This window comes from Pocillopora verrucosa, chromosome 7 (genome assembly GCF_036669915.1).
Source record: "Pocillopora verrucosa isolate sample1 chromosome 7, ASM3666991v2, whole genome shotgun sequence".
Classification (NCBI taxonomy): Eukaryota; Metazoa; Cnidaria; class Anthozoa; order Scleractinia; family Pocilloporidae; genus Pocillopora; species Pocillopora verrucosa.
Genome location: NC_089318.1, coordinates 8,793,487 through 8,815,263, shown reverse-complemented (window position 1 = coordinate 8,815,263; position 21,777 = coordinate 8,793,487). Strand labels below are relative to the sequence as shown.

The 21,777-nt window shown below is 38.6% G+C and overlaps 1 protein-coding gene across 6 annotated transcripts; it reads left to right on the top strand.

The window, feature by feature from the left end:
* The first annotated feature begins 721 nt into the window (after positions 1-721).
* On the top strand, positions 722-21,319 carry LOC131780334 (nucleolar and coiled-body phosphoprotein 1). Of its 6 annotated transcripts, none has more exons than XM_066169692.1 (20): positions 722-1,064; positions 2,508-2,597; positions 2,980-3,056; positions 7,859-7,973; positions 8,110-8,217; positions 8,830-9,083; positions 10,415-10,440; positions 10,845-11,567; positions 12,447-12,601; positions 13,321-13,384; positions 13,805-13,927; positions 15,357-15,451; positions 16,432-17,137; positions 17,761-18,248; positions 18,829-18,914; positions 19,199-19,310; positions 19,925-19,976; positions 20,237-20,292; positions 20,509-20,554; positions 20,709-21,319. In XM_066169692.1, the coding sequence occupies exons 1-20, from the start codon at positions 954-956 to the stop codon at positions 20,831-20,833; spliced, it is 3,612 nt and encodes a 1,203-aa protein (XP_066025789.1). In that variant the 5' UTR covers positions 722-953; the 3' UTR covers positions 20,834-21,319. The 6 variants fall into 6 exon arrangements, with proteins under 6 accessions (XP_066025789.1, XP_066025790.1, XP_066025788.1 ...); XM_066169693.1 differs by having other exon boundaries at positions 7,859-7,982; positions 15,372-15,451; XM_066169691.1 differs by having other exon boundaries at positions 7,859-7,982.
* Positions 21,320-21,777: the final 458 nt, after the last annotated feature.

Here is a 21,777-nt window from a genome sequence, read left to right as displayed (position 1 = left end):
CCTTGCAATGACTGTGACAACGAGTACATCGGACAGACCAAACGTCAGTTTGGTACACGTTTGATAGAGCATCAAAAAGCGGTTTTATTTTGCAAAAAGGAAAATTCAGCTTTGTCGGAGCACACATGCCTAACCAACCATACAATTGGGTGGGATAATTCTAAAATTATCACCACTAATCGGCGTTACCACCAGCGCCTTTGTTTGGAGGCTTGGCATATTAACTCCGCCCACGCTCCTTTAAATCGTGACGATGGCGGCTTGCTTCCTGACGCCTATTTATACCTCGTCAGAAAAAAGGCTGCTAATCAGTGATCATATTAAAAGACCTCTTGTTGTAGCGTTTAGATCACCCCTGATGAAGGCACTAGACAGGAGTGTCGAAACGTTGGGTCTATGAATTGTAACTTCTTCGGTTACATTCATTAAATCTGTAAACCAGAGTAGCATCAAACCATGTCTGAAAGGCAAAATTATTGTACAGTTTCTATTAAGGTTACATTAATGGCGGGGGAACATTTAATCAATATTCTTCTTCATCTGCGATGTTTGAAGTGCTCATTGTGGAAATCGTCGAAATCACAACGAAGGAAAGAATGGCGAAGGACGGCTCCTTCGTCTTTAAAATTGCTCCTCCCCCTCCCCTCCCCGAAGCGTCCACCAAGAAACCGTCAGCAATTACCTTTGCCAGCGGTTTTGCGTTTTGAGGTAAAACATACTGATCGACCCGATATCGACCCGTCGATTGACCTATGCGGAATACTCGGTTTTAAATGGAGTTTTTTTGTATTCTTCACTCAAAAGACTACATGAGGAGAAGTAAATTCAAATGCTAAAAACCAAATGCACTTAAAGCGGAGCCCTCCGCTTACCGCTAGAGGAATTTCTTTCACATGGACCCGTGAGTCTCTTTTTGCTGATTCAGGTAGTTTAGCTTTTTTTTGTTGCTAACGATGAATACAGCTGGTGAGTGGGGCCTTCTGAGTCCTGATGGCACACTGCACAAGCTATGTGAGCCAAATTTTTTTGTGGGAAGGGATGATCAGATGGATTTGACGCTGAAGGTGAGATTACATTTCTTTCATCCGTGAAATAAAATCATACCTCATAAGTTGTCAGTTTTCAACTGCGTTGATTGAGAACGCTGGAAAACATCAGTCGTTTAATGTGCGCTGAATTGAAATCCATAGCATTTTTTTTTCGTATGTTGATATGCTATTTATTTGCAGTATTTCACCCATTATTCGCTGAAAACTGAGCGCAAATAATATTTTATGTTATTCTTGTCATACATTTAATGTCTGAGCAAGTTCCGTGCTTTCAAAGATTTTGATTGGTTAACGCTCTTTGAAGGTGTGAAAACTTGAGATGTTTTAAGCCCCTTGAGATTTTATTTAAACGATTGTTACTAATGCGGAACATTTCAGAAGTGGGTGTGAAAGAGGTTTTCCAGTTAAGAATCCAAGATATTAATCTGCGTTGTTCTACAGAAATGAGCTCGGTAACCCCCAATTTTGCATGTTCAGGGTTGTTGCTAAGCGCTGAAATTCGTGATTGCAGCTAGATTTTTGCTGGTGACAACTGGCAAACCATACTATTTTGTGGTGTCTTCTTTCTATACCTGGCAGTCACCATCATGCAAACACGAAGCTTTGAAGCCTTACTGAGAAGGAATTGCAAAAGATTGGGAGCAAAATTTTGTTACCAGGTCTCTTATTAGGCCAGCTCTTTTCTATTCTTTCACTCCCAAGATCTGATTATTACTTCTCCCCTCTAACTGCTTCACATTTCCTTATAAAGTAGTTATGAGAATTTTTATTTCAATCAAGATAACTCCAACCTGATAAGTTTGAGTACTCTCATTACCAGTTTGCTGGACAATGTATGAATATTAGAGGGAGTTAACCCTTTACACCCTAACATCAACATGCATATTCTCTATACTGTTCTCTATACATTTCCTAATGTGCTGGCAAGGAGAATTTGTTCAGTTGATCATCACTTCCTTTATTCTCATGCCCTTAATACTTGATTCAGGGATGATACTGAAAGGAGAAATTAGATACTAGTCACTCTCAGATATTATAGGGTAATAATGGCTTAAGTGGCAGACTACTTCCTTAGCTACAAAACTGCTTGTTATATCGCTCTGCAAAGTTTCATGAAAAATTTGAGAAAAGTTCAGTATGTATTTTGATGGACTCTGAATCTCATTAAATTATACTGCAAACATATGGTAATGAAATTCAAATGGAATGTCAGTTGTTGTAATCAAAAGTAGATTATTCCATTATGCTGACTGAATTTCTCTTCCTTTCCTTATTTATGATAATAATTATTCTATAACTTTAACTGAAGATGGTGGGTTTAGTCTTTACTGATCAAGTTTCAAAGATCTTTCTGACAGTGAAGAGGTTTCCATGGCATTCCTTTTCTTGCTTTAGGTTCTGATTATATTTGTCTAATAATGTAATTTTTGTTGGTAACACCAAACATTTTTGTTTCAGTCAAGAAGTGTGGATAAGCAGCATGCTGTGATCACAGTGAATACACAGAACAAAGAGTACAAGTTACATGATCTTGGAACTTTGAATGGTGTAAGTATATGAGGTCCTAAATGCTTCTTATTAATATTTGTTCCATTAAGTGGCCATTTTACCTTGAGTAAGCATCCACCCTTCACCCATAAATTATTTACCCTTCCAACCTAAGATCTCATTTAGTAATTCTCCTTACCGTGTGGCATATAATTTTTAAGATGTTAGTTCAGGGAATTTGGTATTGGATCAATGAATAATCCCATAATTGCTATTTTTCTTTATTCTCATCACTTGTCTGTTTGGTATTTTATGGATATTACAAGGATAAATTCTGATTTAATGATTTTACATCAATGGAAAATAGTTTGCAATAAACAAAATGCCTTTCTACACAAAGTACAGTTACTGTAAAAGTTCCCTGCACTTGTTTTCCTTACAGACATTTGTAAATGATTCAAGAGTAAAACAGCATCCAGTTGACTTGAAGCTAAGAGACAACATTCGTTTTGGATATGATATCCTTTATAACTACAATAGCAGTACAAATCACTATTAAACCTTGCCATACAATTACCTTTTGAAGGAAATTAAACCTCTGAATATTAACCATCCTTTAAATATACCCCAAAATTAATTGAAAAAAAAAAGCCAGCCATTTTTCGCGTTATGAACTGACATAATGCCCAAGCAGTGTGGGAGATGTATATATCATCTTATTTTAGTAGTCTGGGCTTGGTAGTTAGACTCAAAATAGTTTTATAAATTTCCCCTGGTCATTGTATTCTGTTATTTGGTATGTGACTCCATTAGATTGGGTTTAGGATAGTGGGGTTACCAGCAAATAACTTGAATCCTACATTAATTCCTGTATTATGATAGTATTTGAAATGTTATTACTGTAGGAGAATTATCCAGGATCAGTTAAAATTCGGTTATAAGTCATTTCTTAATTCTCACCAGTTTCATGGTCAGACCTCATAAATCATGCTTTGCATTTGGGTTCTAATTTGAAATTCCCAATTGGATGCAAAGCTTTGGATGTATGTCATTAATCTGTAATAAATTACTACACAATATAATTTCTAATTATTGCCACATTGTAAGTAATGTAGTCACATCATCACTGATATTTGATTCACAATAGAGTGCAAATGTACTCTCTTGCTTTGTTTCTTTCCAAATTCCTTTTAAAAGATGTTCTGACCACTATAAACCTTGCACATCAAGATTTTTAAGTTTGTTATTATTGATAGCAGTTTTTTTCATACACTTGCATGCCCCTCTTAATACACAAGAAATGGTGTTTGAAAGTTGTTGAATGATGTCACAAATTTTTTTGGATTTCAGAAGTTTTGAAGTTGGTCAATTTGTGTTTCTTGTACAAATAATCCGTAGTTGCCATAGCTGATTTAAAATTGTTTTTGGAGCCATTAAAAAGTTCGTTTGTGTTTCATGAAAGTAACCTAAAATTCTGTGCAGAAGAGATGATTTTGATATTTTAAGATTAACAAATGTGTACCTTACATGGATTGTTTCATTAAAGAAGTGCTTCTTCTTAAAATAAAGCCAAACTTCATTTTAAATTTGGTTTTTATTGAGCCAACAATATTCAAAGAAGAAGACCAATTTCCATAAAACCACAATTAAATGGTTTAGAAAAGGAAAAAAAGGAAATTTCTCCCCGATAATTGAGCTTTTAAGAACCAGACTAATTTATTCATCTGATTCACATTTAATTTTATTCGCAAAAATTTTTGTGGTTAAAGCTATACATTGAATAATTCATTAAAAATGAAACAAGATGATTGGCTGTATACCTGACCTGTATTACTCAGAAATTACTTCCAGTACATTAATATGCAAATTGCTGCCAGATCTGGTAGAATTTCGGTTGCTTTGTTGTGAAATTTTATTGCAAATTTTTTATTGAATTGCCATCTGCCTTTCTAGTCGGAAAGTTTCTCTGAAATGAAGGTTGAATTCACTGCACTATGCAGAGGTTTGAGGAAGAGAAGATTTATTTGGTGTGTTTTTCAGACACCATTTCCAGAACAACAGTAAATTACGGGGAACAAAATGTACCGTACATCTGTCCCTATTCATGTGCAGCAATATTCTGCCCCTGCTGTTATCCAGTTGTACAGCGTCAGGTAAAATAAATTATCACTTAATACACACTGTAAATGTTCATCTGCCAACAAACTTAACTCAATTCCATCTTAGTGCAGAAGCACTGCCTGGCAAATTTTCTTGTCTCAGCAATCATGATTGAATGTTTTCTTCTATTGATTTTAAATCCAGGTTTTTCCTTAGTAATTGTAATGTTTTGGAACAGAGCTGCACAACTTTTGCTGAATGACAGACTGTTTTAATTTTTGTTTTATTTTTTGAGGTTAAAATGCTTAAAGTGTTGATGTTTTGGTTTAAAACATTGAATATATCTTATGCAAATTTTTTGTTCCTGTCATATGTAAGTTAACACTTGGAGCTTAAAAGTGGTGTTAATATTCTGCATGTGATGATGAACACTTTTCTTCGTATGATTTCTGCTGAAACTTTGTATTGTTGAACAATATTTAGCCTCTTGACAACTGGACTTTTGAAATGTTTCTTGATCATACAGTGTATAGTTTTTATTTTGTGACCGAAGAAGAGTCTGTGGCCATTTATTTCTGTCAATTTTATGTTCCTAAGTGATTGAGAAACAAATTCTTTCTTTGTATTTTTTTTAATGTCTCTCCAGATAATGCAGATAATGACATTTTATATGTACAGCAGTAAATCAACTTGTGTGTAGCAGGATACAGCAGACACACTTAATCTTGTTGGTTGCTCCTCATTTATTAAATGTAAATAAACTGACACCAGAAATGACTGTATCATTTCCCCTTTCACTGCATTTTTCCTGATTTGAATTTCATGAGAATTTCAATTATTTCAGCATGAAAGCCTATATTCACTAAGAATACAGACTGAGAGGATAACTACAATATATTTAGTAGCTTAATTGTGGTTTAGCCACCTGTAGTGAATTGTGGGATTTGTTTACATAAGACAAGGGCTTGGCTACCCTAGCAGGTGTTATGGTAAGACATGCAGGTGTCACTGGTGTTCACAGTCAGAAAGAATCAAAGCTTCTATAGAGCAAGTCTGAACAAAGAATTAAATTATGTCTTGCCACTCTCTTTTTCATGGAACTAAATTCTGTTTTATTTTGGTCAAATTAAAGCCATATCTATCATTCTTGAGTATTTTTTTATGCTCTGATCTAGTCTTTATGCCCTGTTGGACCAATAGAAAAATGCCATGGGTCAGAAATGGGTAATTAGCATATGAAAGGCTTAAAGTAAAGCTATTGTTTGCTTAGAGGCCAAAAGTCTTATCTGAGAGCATGGTTTGGTGACATTTTAGGGTGGAAAAAAAGATTCTACCATAATATTAGGCTACTGCATGTCTTACTTTGTGGTCAAAAGATTTTTTCCCACAAGCTTTTAATTTTGATCAGCAATTTCATGTGCAAAACATTGATGAAATTCAAATTTCCTGATTCATTTGTCTAAGACAAATTCTAATTCATTCAAAGATCAGCTGATATGTAAATTTGGTACAGATTTTGACATGTACTTTTTCTACCAATCTGTAGAAAAAATTATGTAATTTTTTTGCCTTTCAAAGATAGAGAAACATCAATACACATCCAGAAAATGTCTTGTTTATTTTGATTTGACTTCACTAAAATTTTCTTGCTTGATCACTGCCTTACAAATGGTATTAAATTATAATGAAGTAGCTACCAGCCTCCATTTGTAATGCTGTTTTTTACTGATCTCTACAAAGGGATTCAGTACTTTAAAATTGAATTCAGGATTTTTTTCTGAATGTACTTGGTTGCTTAGAGAGGAAAACTCATGTACTGAGTGATCTGGATGTGATGTTTTTGTTCTGTGTGAGAGTATCATGCCAAGAGAAGATTCTTTATGGACCTAAATGGATCTCAATTGAGGAGACAAGCACACTCTGTGATGTTTTACGTTGTGCTACAGGAGATAAATATGTTTCAAGGAAACTCAAAGTTGTGGTGGCCAGTGAGAAGTCTTTGAGGGATCTTTCTTTTGTGAAGCTGGGTCTTCCAGTGGTGATTTTGGATAAAAATGACAAGAAGATTGTAAGCTTTCTGTTGAAACCTGAAGGAGTTGCTGGTGTGGTAAGCGATGAACCCTATCTTGTGTTGATTTCACAGGCACAGAGCTAGGTGATCTGATAGGTCTTTAGTGGTATAAATTGTAGGCTTTTTTTCCAGTGATATGAAAATTAGAGATTCACTTTTGATGTGATCGGTATGTTCAGATGCTATTATGATAATAGAATTTTAATCCTTGTGCAAGCCGAATAATTTTTCACAGTTGACAGAAGATGTAAATTTTCTTGTTTAGATGTGAAGTCATGTTGTGGAAGATTGAGTTTTCAGCTTTTGTAGCCAGCTGCTTGACAATTTGTCATGCTGTTTCCTAGTAACTCAAGTGTCAGAGTGTAGTAATGCATTTACTCAAAGTACATTTGTGTGGATTGCTAATGCAGTTAAAGGTCATGTTATGTTCTCAAGATGAAAGAAAAAACAACAGGATGTGAAATTGTTAAGTCATATTTCAGTATATATAACTTCAAAGGCAAAGGTTGAAAAGCTTCATGGAGCAGGATTACCATTAAATACAGTGATATATTGGCCAAGATTTTAAATTGAATGTAAACAAATTTATGTCCAAGAGTTGTCTGGGCCGGGATAAATGTCTTTAGACCAGCATGTAATCCATTTGCTATCAAATTATTCAGTTTTTTTAAATTTTCCTATTTTCACCTTCCATGAATTCAAAATGACTTTGTAATTAGTTGTTTCATTTTTAGCTTCTGAGAAATATATAATATCTTTGGTACATTTAAGTTAAAAAAATATTACACAACACTTTTGTGAACTCAGAAAGAAAAGTCTTCTTTTGCAGATTGTTTAAAAAATGTCCAATAAAAAAATTGGTGAATTCAGTTTTTTGTATGATATGAATTAACAAACCTAGTGCCTGTGTTATTTGTCTCAGCTTTCTGTTTGGGCAGATAACTCAGATCTCGGCATCAATAACTCATGATATCATGCCCAACCTTATTCAGTAATTGCTTATTACAGTGTCATGGTCCTCATGTCTCATAATTTGTGTTCATTGGAGTCCTGTCACTAAAATCCAAATTATTATTTATCTGTTGAGCAGAATTTATATTGTGGTTGCCTTTGAAATTATCCTAAAATATTTTCCTTAACCATGTACACACTCAAATACCTTTCGTGTGGAGCCACTTCCTTACAGAAATGGGCACTCAGTTCTCAGTGATGGCAAACATTATGAGAGACAGCAACTTGACGAAAATGAACATTCAATGGAAACAGTATGGGAGGTGGAAAAAAGCTCTGATTTATTAAAAATAAATCTCTAATGGCATGGTCCACCTTTTTTCTTTCTTTCAATATGACCAGTAGGGCTGGCCATTGAAATTAATTGAAATGTGTTTCTTTTTTTTTCAGCCCCCTTCTGAGAGGAAACTCTCTATCCAATCAGCTGCTCAGCAAACTAATTCAGATGAGGATGGTTGTCGTTCTGGAACCCCAGACCAAGATGTTCTTGTGTACCATGTAAGTTAAAATTGTATTGATTTATTTTATTGATTAATTCTGTTTACCTTATGATAATAATTATGGTAAGAAACTCTTGGAATATTATAGGACAGGGTGCTCAACAATGGGATGAATTGGAGGGTATAGGGTAATGATGTAGGGTTTTACATGCCGACAACCAGACAAACAAACATGTTTGGTGTTCTGGGGTATAGGTAAGAGTGTTTCCCTTTCTGGCAAACTACTCCTCGTTTACTTTTGTACTTGGCAAAGCCCAAGATTGTTTTACCCTTGTTTTTCTGCAATGGTGATGGATGGCTGTCTTTTATTTGTGGTTGCGGAGTTTCTATTGTGCCCTGTCAATTACTTAATTGTTATTTCATGATATGTTAGCACTTTTATTGTTAGTGATACTCGCTTTGCATAGAAAATGCTTGCTGACTTATTAGCAATCCTAAAAGGTGATAATTATTGGTAGGTCTGATTTCTTTTTCTAAGCCCTGCAAATTGGTGGTTGATTTGGGAAACTTAACAATTACACACCATCTTTGTATAAAAAGTTGACTATCAATCTCATAGCAGATGTTCTCTTAATTTTTGTTGCTGTAACAGTTTTCTTTTTTTCTTCAGGGTGTTCCTTCGCCTCACTCGCCCCACTCTCCTCACTCTCAATACCACCCTCCCTACCCCCACTATCCTTACATGACGCCAATGTATCACCACCCTCCCCCTGTGATGTGTCATTGCCCGTCATGCGCTGGACATAGGTCACCAGTCCACTCCCCCCATGGTGGTGCCCCTATGGGAAGGTTTGTTCATCATCAGATGGGGTCACATACAAACTGGGCCCACGGGCCGGCAGCTGTAACAGGATTTCAAGTCAGGTCAGTTTTGAAAACATAGCAAGCTATTTTAGGGAAAAGCCACTAGAACATCTTTCTCTATTTCCTTTCCGAGCTTAAAACTAACCATTTTTCTTAATCTATATACAAAATATGATGCTATCGACATTGCTGATCCTAGCAGTATACAGGACGCGTGTCGTATATGAACTTCGTGAACTACCCATCGTAGAGTCTCTGTGGCTCAGTGGTAGAGCATCACAGCACGGAATCCGAAGGTCTGAAGTTCGATTCCTCATGGGAACTCAGAATTTTTTCTTTGTACCACGCTTGTGACAAGATGAGAAACATCTTTCTCAAGCCATTAGAATATTTGCCTTGCTTCAGGTTAAGGGCTTTTTTAATATAAGCTGTATCTGAGAGAGGGGATATCGGGCCTCTAAGCCCAGCGTTCTTAATTGCGACCCTTATTTGTCGCGATGGCGGGTAGAAACAAATTCTGGCAACTTAATTCGCAGCGAAAGTCGTGAATGTGGCCATCTGTGTACAACGGTCATATAGCGAGCTGTATGGGGTTTTTTTTTTTTACGAAAGGTATCCCTTTATATCCTAGTATCCGCTCCATATTCTCCACCCAGTTCCTATATATTTCCCTCGGTAACGACAAGGAGAATTCCTTTAACAACCAAAGCCTCTTAGGTTGGCGATCATTTCCTATATTATCATGATCTTAATAAATGATACAGAAGTATTACTGTAAGGAGAAATTAGATGCTGGTCGCTCTTGGTTTTAATTGGGTTTAAATACAAGACTGTTATGATGCTCCTTCGTTCTCTTATTTAAAAAATGCTACTGGTTGTCCGAAAATTCAGCCTCAAATATTTGCATGAACTTTTTTTTTTGTCCGACGACCAGGTTTTCATAACCGACAACACTTTTATGATTTTAGGTCGCAAGATGGCGACTTTGAAAGAGTTGTGCTCGAAGGCCAGCGTAGAGAAGTGAATTATTTTCTTAGGATACACTTCCTGGAAATGCGTTACTAGTCGGAACAGCTTGCTACTTACTTAGCCTACGCTACCCTCCCCCCTCCTCCCCTCCGTTTCACCTGGGGGGGGGGTGGGTATGGCCACACGTAGACTACTACTTATTATCCACAGGTCATATGTGATGTGATTCACATATTATTTTTTAAAGTTCTAACTGTACACTTAATATGACTTTCTGCACATGTACTTAGTTTTGTTAATTTAATTGTGAGAGAAGAAATCGATCCTTGTAGCCCTACGTAGCTGCATTAATTGCTTTGTTTATTTATTTTTTTTATATTGTTTATGATAGTAATGAAAATGCGTATTTTTTTTCTTGTCAGACCGAGAATACAAAGGCCCTTATCTGGTGAGTAGACGATTGTTTTGATTTCTTTTTCTGGCTGTGATCATCATTGACGACATTGGATTCAATATCTGTAGCTGCGAGAATCTGTAATAATCGTGTGCTGATAACAAATGGCCCGATTTCAGGTTCCCTATTAATGCACTATAGATTTTTTTGTAATGAATTTTTTATAATGGAAAATAAGGTTGTTCCATTTTTCATCTATTTCTGCATTTGTAATCTTAGCCGGGGATGTGTTAGCCTGCGGACAGGCCTCATTGTTGGTGTTTCTGGCGCGAGCCTTTCTTCGCATGCTAGAAAGATTGAGGTCTGGCGCTAATAATTATTGGCGCCAGACCTCTTGCCGGCTAATGCTTCAAACTTGAAGGAGCTCTCTCCTCACTATTTTCCCTTTTGTTACACAGTCCCTGCTGAGAAACATGACATGTTAGTAAAGGGCAGTCCCTTGTATGGACAGCCTCCGTGGTGGGGCTGGGGCTCATCAGACGACGAGATCTACAATTACCCAAACACTGCCACAATTCTGGAGAGCGGCGACGATCAGCAGCCTCTTGCTCTGAGAAAGAAGAAACTCTCTAAGAAAGACGCGCTGGAAATGGCGCAAAGGAGGCACAGCATTGGGACTGTATCGGTGTTGTCTGAGTCCAGAGCACGGATTGTCACAACAAGGACTTCTAAAAACCCCGAGCTGGACAAGGCGATGAAGCAACGAGAGGAATTTGTTGTCTTTCAGAAGAGGTCTTCTCTACCAGGGCCGGGTCATAACGAGCAGTTATCTCCCGTGTTTGAAAATTCTACCAGTAGAGACTGGCAATTACCAAATGCGCTTCACGAGCCGGGAGAGCTTGATTCGACGTCTTCGGTGGAGAATTCTTCGGGTGACGGAAGCGAAGTGCACCCTAGACTCGGGTCTTCTTACGAAGTTCCTTACATACCGGACTATGATGAACTTCCAGAAAGGCCTGTAAGTCTGAAAAGCGATAAAGGTAAAATAGCATCCCAGGATGCTTCACGGAAGGGTTCATCAGAGAAGCAAGAGAGAATCGCGAGGAAAAAACCTACCAGTAAAGTTAAAAAGAAAATTGTTTCCACTGATGTCCCGGCAAAGAACGGAAAAGCATTGTCAGGTAAATTAGTGTTTCTATGTTTGTATAGATTCTCTTCCTTTTCGTTTTTTCCAGAGAGTTTAGGAAGGTGAGGAAGGGCGAGGGTTACTAAGAAGGCGGGTGTGGCTGGGTGTGTTTATTTATCTTCATTGCCTTGCAATAAAGAACGGGAGGTGGGAGAGGAAAAAGGGTTGAGTGGGAGATTCTCACACCTTCCCCCACTTCCCTCCTAAGAACCAGGAGAGGTTTTCACAACGTTTTCGACTCTTCTCTTAAATTGGGGAAAAATTAATCCTCTCAGAAAGAAAGTACACTCTCTAAACAGGAGATACGCCTTCAGAAAATTTTAACTGAATACATCTCATATCATCGCGCAAAGACCAGATATGAAGCTATTGCATTTTCGTACTTACAGACGTTTGGATGATAGTGGCTATAACCTAACACCCAAATCAGGTATCATGCTGAATTCCATATTTTTCACGCATGAAAACATTTCTTCCCTCTCTTAGAACTGACATATTATTCCATGTTAGAACTTCTTGCTTTTCTCACTTATGCCGTTCTGCGATAAAAAATGAAAATTTATTTCAACTTTTTGGAATTAACGTTTTGACTTCTTACAATGTCATCCCTGATTCAAACATAAAGGTCAAGTGAATATGGGAATATATCTTCTTGTCAGCACCTTAGGAGGAAATATCTGTAGAACATTAAGGAGAATATGCACACTGATTTAAAGGTGGAACAGAGTTAACTTCAGAATAAGTACTTTTCAGTGTACACTAAAACAGAAGTACACTTCTAAGGGGGAGAGGGTTGTACTGAAAGAGGGGGAGGGAGAATAGGTTTAAAGATTGATTGTGGAAGTGTAATAATTACTTTTTCTGTTCTGTACAGGCTCCAGAAAACATTCAAGTGATACCAGTGAGTCTGAGTACGAGCCGACCTCACACCCTTCACGTCGATCGGGATTAGCAGCTGTCGCTTCCCCTTCTTCCATTGGTGTGTTTGGTCTGACGGAGGTGACTCTCGATGAATCCGATAGACAAGAGGTTAGTTCGTTGCTAGCTTGAGAGCAAACTCTCATTAGAGTTCAGGCACGACCGGCAAATCCTGCGAGAATTGAGTCAGGGAACGAAGTTAGAGCTCTACGAGAGGTCTCATTTCCATGCCAGATCCCTCGCAAACCCCTCGCAGCTCGCATCGCCACTGCCATGAAGCATGCGGGCTTCGCCGCTAGTGTGGCAGCGCCAATGAACAGGAATACAGCGCATATTTTGCGTGACAGCGGTCGTTCTTATGTTCTCCTCTTGAAATTTTGCGCGGCTGGCCAAATTGTATCACCTGCGCATGCTTGACGTTTGACCGCTGTGTTGCCTGCAGACTAGTTCGACCCAGGGCTGTGAAGCTCCACGACTTGTCATGAAGTTTATATATCTTTTTCTCTTTTTTTAACCACAGTATTGTGCAGAAGTAAAGAGAACGAAATTTGATAATTGAAAGTCAACGGTTCTCTTTCTTCTGTCGTGCTGTTTATATATTTTTTTCTTATTATTTTTACCCTAACTGCTCGACTTCTTAAGGAGATTTTGTCCTTATTAAAATTGATGTTTTTTCCGGCGTAAAACGAAAATATAATTGTGGCCTTGGACGTATGACTCTCCAAATATTTCTCACCACTATCCTGGACATTCTGCGGTCAATTATTGTACAGATAATAATGATTTTGTTAATGGTGTAAGTTGAACATAATTCTGTTTAAACTTGATAGGCACTATCGCCAGCCCCCCTTCCAAGTTGGGTAAAACAGTGGACGAATTCTACAAACGATCGTGGTAAGTTATGTTAAAGTTTATCATTTTTCGGAAAAAAAAATTGTTGGACGAATTACACTCTTAAATGAAATGACACACTGAAATAACATCTTCATCGCTTCAATTTTCCCCTTCATCCTTGCTATTGTATAACTGCCTGTAAGTTTGGTTCTCAGGGGAAATAACGCATACAGAGCTATTACAAGTGTTATAATAGAGTATTTGAATAGAAGGATGATCATCATTACACGGCTTTATTGAACTGTCTAATTAATGCCTCAACCACAAGAAAGCTTTTGTTGGCTGTAGAACTGAAACCCAATGTGTTCTCGTAGTTATTATCGTATCAATAACTTTTGGTTTGTAGTTAATGATCTACTAATGTTGATTAAGCTTTCTTGAACATGTCGCTTGTCACAAAGAGTGTCATTGTTTTCGCAGAGAACGCTTCAGTTTATCCAGTTGAGGTCATCGATTCATCTAGTACGGCTGAAGAGTCTGCGGGAAGCAGTGCCATGTCTTCTTCGAGTCACATTCCAGTTCCTATAGAATCTGAAAACTCCGGTGAGTGTAAATATTCTATCTGCAAACACAATAGATTCGTAACGTGTTGCTTGTTTAGTGAATCTATGCATCGGGGACCCTTTTTTCCAGGAATTGTAAACTTTATGCATAGGTTTGCCGCAGAGGTATTAATTATAAATCCTTAAGTTTGTTTTTCACATGATCAAGTTGAAGGATTATTACTTGTCTGCTAAACTAAAGCTATTGTAACGTACATGTGTAGATTAGTTCGGTGTGTTCTTGATCAAGTAATAATTTTAATATTCCTGTTGTCTCGTCTTCTCCGCTTTGTGTTCATTTATTTGATTTCAAAAATTCGTTCCTCGCTAATTTTTTTCCGTCAGAAAAACGCAAGGATTGAGTTTTTTTTTCTTTTGCTGTGGTCGAATGAATGATTTAGGACGCCAATGGCTCGCTCTTGAAATGTCTAGAAGATGTTCGGTGGAAGAGTACAAAGATTGAAGTTATTTTTAATACCTCTCCCCGGGAGATGATTGGCGTTGTTCTTTCTTTTTTTTTTTTTTCCTTTTTAAAAAAAAAAAGATATTGAAATGGTGAAATACTGTGTGAGGAAAATAGATGCTTGTGGTCAGTTTTGTTATTCCAACGAAACAGCGCAGCACTGTCTGTCGAAAGCGTCGAAATAATTAAGATGTTTTCACTCCAAGAAGGGTCTCTTGATAAAATTATGTTAGTGATGAAAAAAGGCTCTTTTGAGCCTGTTCTGACGAGCTTCGTTGGTCACGCAACTCTTTAGTCCAAAGATGTATTCCGTAAAGAATGATTCAGTTTTCGTTTTTCTTTATTTTCATTTTATTATTACTTTTTTTTACAAATTTAAACCGTACGAGCTATCCTCTGTCTATTAAATTTTAGAAACAGACTGCATTTGAGAAGGAATCCTTGGCTAGAGGATCGAAGAATGTTATGTCACGCTATAGAAGGGGGGGGGGGGGAGGGGGAAAGAGAGGAGTAGGAGTTTTACCCACCACTTGTTCCCAAGGATTTGCAACATCACGCGTGCATATATATAGCATATGATTAATGGAAAAGTTCAGCTACCTAATGAAATAAAGATACATGTTTTTTTTAATCTTGTCACTGGCGCGGGGACAGAGAGAAAATCTGAGTAACCGTGAGAAATCAAACCTCAGGCCTTCGGATTTGTTTGCTTTCATGTTCTACCAGGGAGCTAGGCTGTTACCTAGTAATAGCCTTGCTCTCCGTTGAGTCCTCTGTAGCTCAGTGGTCGAGCATCGGAGCACGGCACTCCGAAGGTCTTGGGTTTATTTCCTCATGGGTATTCAGATTTTTTCTTTGATCCACGACTATATGAGTATCCGAAGAAAAACGAAACAAAACAACGAATGCCTTTTTTAAATAGTTATGGGGGGATGTTTGTCTTAATTGATTCACTCACATCTTTTAGCTCCATGTTTTATAGAAGACAAGTCCAAACCCATCAAGAGCATTTCGTCATCGAGTCTAAGCAGACCAAGGTCGGCAACATCGAGAACGGCATCGGTAAGGACATTAAAAGATCAACGATAAATTCCTGTTCGTGATAATTTTTACATAATGCTCCATCTATTATGTGAGATACCCCTGACATAAAATTGTTCCAGTACTAGGGAAATACAAATAAACTGCTTTCTCAGATTCTAACATTCCGGATTTTCTAATTTTTCTCGCATAATCATTTTGCACATTATCAGAGATTAAGAAGAGCCTGTCGTCAAGATATTGGATGCAACACTCTCCCAATGAACTTTTGCAAACAAAACAGCAAAAAAATCTCCTAAAACGGACTCCTTCCCTCCCTTCCCCCAACAGTAAAAATAGTCAAAATAGTCAGGTCACATGCTCATCATACTATGACTTCATGTGCTTCCTACTCATTGAAAAAATCCCCACCCTTCCCCTCCCTAGACCTTATGCTTTTCAAAACATCAAGCTCTGTTACATGATGTATCTTATCTTGCATACCCTCGTGAAAGTTCCTCCATGGTGAAAATAATTTTTTTCTCAACCTCGGCATTAGGTCGGTTGTTACGCCTCAATTTGTTTGTTTGTTTGTTTGTTTTTTTTCTTTACGACGGTTTTTCGCTTAAACCGTTCGCCATTACATGATTATTTGTCCGTTGAGAACTAGAGCGAGAGAGGAAGTGACGCCATTTATTCAACAGTTTGAAATTTGAATTAGGTAGAACGGCAACTAATTTCTGACAACTTACTTCTGACATTTGTTCTGACGAAGGGCTGAGGCTCCAAACGTCAGCTTTAGAAATTCTATACGGTGGCTAATTTACATTATCAATTCGGGTGATAAAACCAAATTATCTGGTAACTTCAGGAAGCACGAATGCTACAGCAAAAATTCACTGGGTGCATGGAAAGGAGAAAAAGTCCATTTTTTAAGTAAGCAATTTTTAAAGGAAATCAAAAAGCGCTGAGGAACCAATAGCAAACCATTTTAATATGACTATCTCTTTTAATCTTTGCAGCCTGGTGTATTACGAAGCCAAAGCATGTCTGCTGCTAATATGTCCTCCTCTCCGAAGTCTGCGTCCTCCCCGAGAGTGGCGCGGAGCAAGACCATGTCTGCTGTCGTGCGGCGGTCGTACCCGACTACTGCCAACGAATTAGAGAAGAAACCAGTTGACAACGCTAGAGGAAGGGCTGTGATAAGCAGTACTTCAGATGATAGCGATGTGGAATCAAGCGACGCTTCCCAGACGAGACAGACTAAAGAATCGCGAAGGAAGAGCGACGAGTCCGATAAGAAGGGAGTTCAACTTATTCCTGAAAAGGAGGGGAAGCGACCGCTGTCGGCCCCCCGCCCCAACAAGACAGCTATGTTGAGAGCGTACAACAGCCGAGAAGCTGTGAAGAACAGTGGGGTTAAGAGCAAGACTGCAGTATCGGCGAAAGCGAGGACTGCTAAGAGCTCATCGCCGAACAATGGAAATTCAAGTGAATCTTCGCCGTCTGCGAGAGTGTGGAGTCCAAGTGTGAAAAGATCAACAAAGTCCTCTTCGGGCGATAGTATCCGTGAGGAAGAGGAGAATGGTACCAATTGTAGCTCGCCAGCAAGCGATGACGTCACACAGGAGGCGATAGACCAGGTTTTTTCTTCAGGCTCAGTCCAGCAACTTCCAGAGTCGCTTATAATGAAGCGGGATGATAATGTTAACAAGACTTTTGTGCTCGGTAAGGGGTTGCTCAATTAATTCATGACACTCGCGTTTTGAAATCGGCTTATCTTAACTTTTTTCTTTTTAACGCTGTTAACTTATTGGCCAGAAATATACCTTGATGTTGCCTTTCGAAATTGCGTTTCCCATTTTGCACTCCTTCGAAAATCACATCATCGAGAAGCTGTGCTAGGCAACTGGTGTAAAAGTTATTACAAGTTATTAATTAGACACGGGGACGAATGAACCATTTCTCACCAATTTTTCATTCTAGTACTACACCTATTAATATAAAGTCTGTCCAGAGCTAAAGAAGGCTACAGATCACTAGGCCAACTAATAAGTAATATTGTCCTATGGAAACCTGCGTGTTTCTGTAATTTTTCTTTAGCAATTCAGCCCAGTTGTTTGTTTATAGTTACAGAGCAACCATTCTTACTAGTGTCGATTATGCAAATTGAGCGATGAATTCTCGCTTAATTTTGAGTCACTGTCATATTTGCTTAATTTGGTTGCAAACTTTAATTGGCGCAATTTGAGCTGAAACCTCCCTTCATTTCCTTTAATTTCAATCTCTACGAGAGGTTCTGCCAGTTGTTCAATTATTTTTTCACCAAACTTTGGTTTTTTCATAATCAGATGACGGTAATGAGGACAATTCTGTTTCATCTCCCGAAGACACGTCCATACAAGCATGGGTCGGCGAAGCAGCCAGTGGTGAAAACGTTCTTGAGTGTAATGGCGTCGTCACGAAAAACACTGCACCGATGTCTCCGTCTCGTGAAGAACCAACGGAGATAAAACTTGAAACAACCAACACTAAAGGAATCAGCTTGCGTAGTAAGCTTATACCATTTGCACCCTTCTTGGAAAACCAGTCATATACGCCCCCCGTGTCTGATCTTCCTTTTGAACCTCCCAGTGATTCAGCCGACGACACATCCGGGAGGTCTCGTTGTTCTACAGCAGAGAGTAGGCCTATTTCGCCGGAGTCAGCGGTTTCGACCGCACCTGCTGCCTCCCCCTCGCCACCTTTGACTCCGAACTCTGCAGCAAAGAAAACATTTGATTTTAAGGGGGGAGCAACATCTTCGCAAAGCAGGAGGCAGTGGGGTGTCACTGATAAGGTAAGGCCTCGTTCGTCCGACTCTTGTTGACTTGCGTAGGGTCTCCTAACACCCGGTATCTGGGCTATTTCGAAAACATTTTTTGCCTTTATTTTCCTTATCAGCTTACTTCTCAGTTTCTTAGCGAAGATTTAAACCCGATTGCTGTCCATATAGACGGCAAAATTTCTCTCAGCTAACGAGATAAACAATGCGTAACCTTTGAGGTTCCGTCGAGGTTTTCTAAACCGATTACCAAGATCTCAGTAACCGTTCCAACCCACCTTCTCATGTAAACAAACTTTAGTTGATTCTGCAAACTAAAACAGCTCAGCTCATATTAAGAAGTTCCCCGGCTGAGCCCAGTTTTGCTTTCTGCATGATTTCAATTTGGCACAAGGTAAAATTAATGAAAATAACCGGTATAACAAATTGGATTAAGCTGTGGTACAAATTGTTTAGGGCATTTTTGCCTTTCTTACCCCTGAGCTTGCTATTTTTCCTTTGAATCACATGAAGAGAGACACAATCTTCGCTAACTCAACTGTATAAGAAATATGAACGATTTATTCAAAAACACTTTCTATCATTGTGTTTTCAGCCTGTTGAGGATCTGATGTTGTCCTCAATTCACGCATTCTCCGTAGAGTTACGGCTAGCTTCGGAGTCCGTGCTTGGCAAAGTGAAGTACGTAAAATATTTGTCTTCATCGGTCAGAAAAAATCCTCTCTGCGTCTCTAGAACACACGAACTTAAAGCACTGACATTACGATAATTGAATTTTATATCTAACTTTGAATATAATAAGACCCTGAAGTGTTTTTTTTCTCGGATGGGAAAACAAGAAGGAACTTAGTAAAAGATGGCAGATATAAAAACAGACTGCAAATAACGATTTCGAGAAATCAAGGTTACAGCCTTGGAGTAAAATAGCACACGAAACGAATGCTAACTGAATGGTCGCGTTTCAGAACTCTGTACGATGGAAGCGAGGAGCTAAACGGCACTGCAAGGTCAAGGACGGATTCTGACGCAAAACAGGAATCCAAGAGTGCCATTCCAGATTGGAAGAGCTCTCACGCGGTAAGTGAATAATTAAGGCAAGGAAACTGAGTGTAGCACATCATAGCGTGGCTTGATGGTAGTGTTTCGCTTGCAATAATAGGGAACTAACGCTGTGAATACGACAACGCCGAGGAAAACATTAAATGAAAACACATTATTTTGTTCAGAGTTTCGCGGGTGTTTCCGTGCCAGAGCCGTTTTTAAAGGCTTCAGACCTCTTCGTCGGGATAACATATGGAGGTGTGGTCGAACTTTACTTACAAACACAATTGCAGCTCAACAGCAAACCAAACCGAACTGGTTTTCGAACGAAACAAAATTGGGTTTCAAGTTGCTGTTAAGCAGAGGACAACAAGGAAATCTACAAATTTTCAAACCGCACGTGCAGAGCCATTATTTTACCTAGTGTATCTTTTGTTGGAACACGCTCTCGTTTGCGCCAGGTCGTGAGAATACCTGCCAAAAGCAAACGATGCAAAACTCAACGTTAGAACACAAGTGACATGTCTTTTATCTTGATGTACTGCTTCTCCATCTCTTTTGTTTCCTCTGTAACGTAATTTTACGGCACTTACTTGTTTTGGAGTTGTTAAGAAAGTTTCTTTTTTGTTTATTTTTGTTTTTTCTAACAGGAGATAGCTGGGATATTTCGAAACTTGCGAAAGGTTGAGCTTCGCCTTCGCAGTAAGTATGATTTGCTATCTTTTTGTCGGCCTAAACAAAGACAAATCTACTATTTTTGTTCGGGCTGGTGTGACGTGTGCATTTTACTTGTTTCCACCGGATCCTTTGTCATAGCATAGCGACAAAATCCTTCTGAGTCTAGGCTACGCCATTTCATTAATTATCCCTCAAGGCATATGCAGTGAGTAAGATTACTATCTCTATTTTTATCACCACTACAATTCCAATCTTGCTAATCATGTCTCTTTTTCAATGTTCAGCGATGGAGCAGGCCTTATCCATCATGTGTGTCGCAGCTCAACGGGACCCTAATCAGGTGAGTGCATCAATCGTTAAAACACAGACATGTAACACTTGTCGCTCCTGTTCTGAGTTCCAAAGCTGATGACAAAATTCCCATCTCCTGACCTGCCGTTGGCGTCTGAATGACGCCTAAATTGAGCTCATTTATCTTTGTTTCTAACGAACGATGCTTCTCATTTCAATATCAAACGGAAGCGCCTTTTATTAATCAGTGCACCTTTGTTTCTAGTCTTTCCAAGAGAGGAAGATTTCAATGGTGGAAACGTCTAGCCTGGGTAAGGAAAACTTATATGGTGGAAACCTTTGAGAAAACTTGGAATTCATTTCGTGTCACCGTTGTCGACGATTTTATCCTCTGGTACATCATTTCATTGTTGGTTTTTGTCTTTTGAGCTCAAAAGATGTTTTCCCTTTTCTTTTCTTGGTTAGCCTCAGGCCAAAAATGGAGAGAGTTTAAAATCAAGGCTCGCCGGAATTCTTGGGCAGTGGAACACAGAAGCCAGTTCCCAGTTCCACCGGCGGAATCTGACGAGGAGGACGAGGACACTTCGTGACTGGGTCATGAGATAAGATACTGGGAAATGAAGTAGAGCGCTCGATCCCGCCTGGAAAAAAAAAGAGCTGAAAGTTTGTGAACGTTCGGGCTACGCCATTGTCAGTCTGTTGTTGATATTATGGAGGATTGCGGTTGGCAACGAAATTGTTTTGAATAAGTAAGTTCACTTTTCTGAGGAAGGAAAAGAAGGAATTGCACTATTGATGTGTGGTAGAATTTTGACTGTGAATTTTTTTTTTTTTTAATGAAAGATTCCGGAGAAAAGAATTTGTACATTTGCTTTTTATGAAGAAGCCAATTTTGTTCATTTTTGTGTTGAATATAGGAATCTTCGTGAAATTGCCATCTTAATGATGAAGCCAAATGAGCCGTAAATGTAAATGTATGGGAGAGCATTGTAAAAATTTCAATTGCTATTTAATGCACACAGATTATGGATGTAAAAAGATAAGATTATACACGGAATAAAGATAACGAACAGGAAAGTGAAACTCAGGAGAATTTCTTAGTACGTGACATCTGTTCGCCTGCTAATGAACACGGAATGGCACGTCCGTTTGCAAACAATATTAATCCCCTAATTTACCTAATTATTTATCTATTTTCGGCAGTCGTAGACCTTCCACGCCACGTTCTGAGAGTTCTACCCCTCTTTCTCGAATTCTTTCTCCAATCTAACAGCGAAGTTAGCTCTACAGAAATAAGTGTTTGACCATTGTGCGCGAGAAATCAGTAGGCGCAAGAATTCACTGTTAAATTGAAATACTCAAAACGCGTAAGAGTCTTCCATTTTCAACTTGTACATGTTTGATGATTGCAAAATCGTTTGATTACCTCGAGGAAGATTATTTCGTTAAGAATGAAGCTAATCCGATGCCGTTTCTTGATAAACGCCACCAGCCGATGGGAATTTTCCGGCGGTTTCTCCTGCAGCTTCTAGAC